Source organism: Solanum tuberosum, unplaced genomic scaffold (assembly GCF_000226075.1).
Source record: "Solanum tuberosum cultivar DM 1-3 516 R44 unplaced genomic scaffold, SolTub_3.0 scf00548, whole genome shotgun sequence".
NCBI classification, from domain to species: Eukaryota; Viridiplantae; Streptophyta; class Magnoliopsida; order Solanales; family Solanaceae; genus Solanum; species Solanum tuberosum.
In genome coordinates this window covers 200258-203214 of record NW_006239470.1, presented here as the reverse complement: position 1 = coordinate 203214, position 2957 = coordinate 200258, and the positions used below count along the sequence as shown (strand labels likewise).

The 2957-nt window shown below is 29.6% G+C and overlaps 1 protein-coding gene across 1 annotated transcript; it reads left to right on the top strand.

Annotated features, from left to right (window-relative positions):
• The first annotated feature begins 1746 nt into the window (after positions 1-1746).
• On the top strand, positions 1747-2085 carry LOC102599576 (protein PXR1-like). Its single transcript, XM_006365310.2, has one exon. It carries the CDS (start codon positions 1747-1749, stop codon positions 2083-2085), a length of 339 nt encoding a protein of 112 aa, XP_006365372.1.
• The last annotated feature ends 872 nt before the right edge of the window (positions 2086-2957 follow it).

The following is a 2957-nucleotide window of genomic DNA, read 5'->3' as shown; positions in this document are numbered from 1 at the left end:
AAGAAAGAAGGAGGAAGAAGGAGAAAGAAATCTTCAAAGAGATTTTAAATTTTGAATTTTGAGAAGAGAGGGAAAACTTTTCAAACATTTTGAAATTAGAAATTGGGTTTATTTTGAATATTTTTAAAAGTTTAGAAGTTTTAAATATTATATTTTAGACTCCAATTATCTTAATCACTAATTAAAAAATAGTTTGACTTGGTCAATCTTTTTTGTCACCAATTTTAATTTCAACACTTTTTTGTCACCTCCTCAATTTACTCAAGTTACTTTTTATAAGCTTATCCAGATAGACCCGAAATATTAAAGAGAAAATTTTAGAAATAACAAATATAATAGACATAATAAGACTCTATAAAAGGAAAGGCTCAAAATAGTCCTCATCTTTGGGTTAAGACTTAAAGTCATCCTTGAGTTTTCACATGGAGCACTAATAGTCCCTCATGTTTGCATTATTGGTGCACTTTTGGTCCTCCTCCAAAATTTTGCCTATTTTTTAACATTGATTTTATCCATAACTTATGTATGATATGTTCAATCGTCATTTTATATATTAAGTAGAAATAATAACTCCATATGAGAGAATGTGAGAAGAAAAACATCTTGTTTTGTTTAGTAGAAATTGTATTGCAGGTAAAGTCGAGAGGTTCATCACGACGATTTCATGTGCCATAGTACAATTTTTTCTTTTCTTACAATGTCATATGTTAAAATATTTTTAGCTTAGCTGCAATAATATTTCTTCTGAACAGAACAAGGTGTTCTTCTTCTCACCTTCTCTCACATAGAATTATTATTTCTACNNNNAATGTGTTCTTCTTATCACCTTCTCTCACATAGAGTTGTTATTTTTACTAAATATATAAAAAGACGATTGAACATTCCTTACATAAAATTGTGGACAAAATTAATGTTAAAAAATAGGCAAAAATTTTGAGGAGAACCAAAAATGCACCAATATTGCAAACATGAGGGACTATTAGTGCTCCATGTGAAAACTCAAGGATGACTTTGAGCCTTAACCCAAAAATGAGGGACTATTTTGAGTCTTTCCTCGACTCTATAAATATAGTCTTGATAATTGCGCTCTATAGCTATAGTTTTGTTTGTTATGGAGGCTGCGGTTTGTATATTTCCCTTGCGAATATACAAATAGGGTAAATATATATATATTATGTATCATACATTTAAGATTTTTTCAGAACTTCGTTTGTATATTTCGCTTGCTAATATACAAACATAATACATTTTTCATAAATCTTATACAAATAGCTGTGGTAAGCATATAAAAAATTCTGGATTTATACCATCAGGAACTGAATTATACAAATTCTGAACTTATACAAATCAAACGAATTATACAAGTCAGACGAATTATGCAAATCAAGCGAATACCAAGAATTGGAGAAACTGTGACCGCGAATTACAATTTTCTTAAATTGTAGCTATAGTACCTAATATAGGCTAAATATTTGCTATTTGGCATAATTTTACCTATATTAAACAGTTTACTAGCTTATAAGCTAAGGTAAACATAACTTCATCTAGAGTAGTTCTTTTACGAACAATACTTTTCTTACTTTGAAACCGTGTACGCGTAACAAGTTTGTCAATAAAAGTTGATCAAATGGTATAATAACTTACGTCCCCCACCACTACTATAAATACTTCTCTCACATTATCACTTTCATCACAATATTTGTACAACTAACCCATTCTTATTCCAATCTAATTCAAAAACCAAAAATGTCAGGAATCATTCACAAGATAGAAGAGAAACTCCATATTGGAGGCCACAAGGAAGGAGAAAAGCACCATGACCATAATAAGCACAAGCAAGAAGAGCACAAAAATGAACATGGTCATAGTGAAGAGCACCATCACAAGAAGGATAAGAAAGACAAGAAGGATAAGAAGGACAAGAAAGACAAGAAGGATAAGAAGAAAGACAAGAAGCACAAAAATGAACATGGTCATAGTGAAGAGCACCATCACAAGAAGGATAAGAAAGACAAGAAGGATAAGAAGGACAAGAAAGACAAGAAGGATAAGAAGCATAACAACAGCAGCAGTGACAGTGATTAGATCGTATTTGGATGATTGTTATGTATTGTTTCATAATGTATCATATTGTATGATGTATGTTTTAACTAATAAAATGTTTGAATAAATTGTATCATTCTCTGTTATGACGTAATGTTACAAATCAACAATCTAAATGATAAACCTTACAAAAAAAAAAAAAAGGATACAAGAAAAGTAGGATATAAGGTGAAGCTACTATAAATAAGTGGGATAAAAGATAAAATATAATTATCAATAATAAGTAAATATAAAATTAGAAGAAAATATTAATACAATGATGCGTCATTACACCAAATTAATTGAGGATTATAGAAAGTGACATTCCAAGAAAAAGAGCACGAGTACTAAAGAAATAAAGCAAAACACAAAATTAAAAAATACTAGCACAGCATATAGGAAGGCAAGACAGGTGTCTAGTTTTTTTTTTTTTTTTTTTTTTTAATAAAAAAATCCAATTAATAAGATTAGCAAAATTTACATAGCCAAAGGGGGACATGACAACCTAACCTCCAGACACAAAAAGAGCTTTTACAATGGAGTTAAAATACCAATACACCCTCGAATATGAATTTACTTCCTGGAAACAAACATGTTGATACCAAATTTAACTGAGTACTCTTCTAATAAATATTGTAGAATGTAGAAAGAAAGAAAGAAAGAAAGAAAATAAAGGACTGGCCGGGATGTAGCAAACATTCATAATTAATTATATCATTTGTAATTAAGCACACAACCTACATGAATATTAAGTATTAATATCATGAGTTGTATAAGTGAAATGAATATTAACATTTAATCATATCACTTACTGATATTAATAGGTGCCAATATAACTTTTGTCAAAGAAGACTCTCACCATGGTGAATGCATCA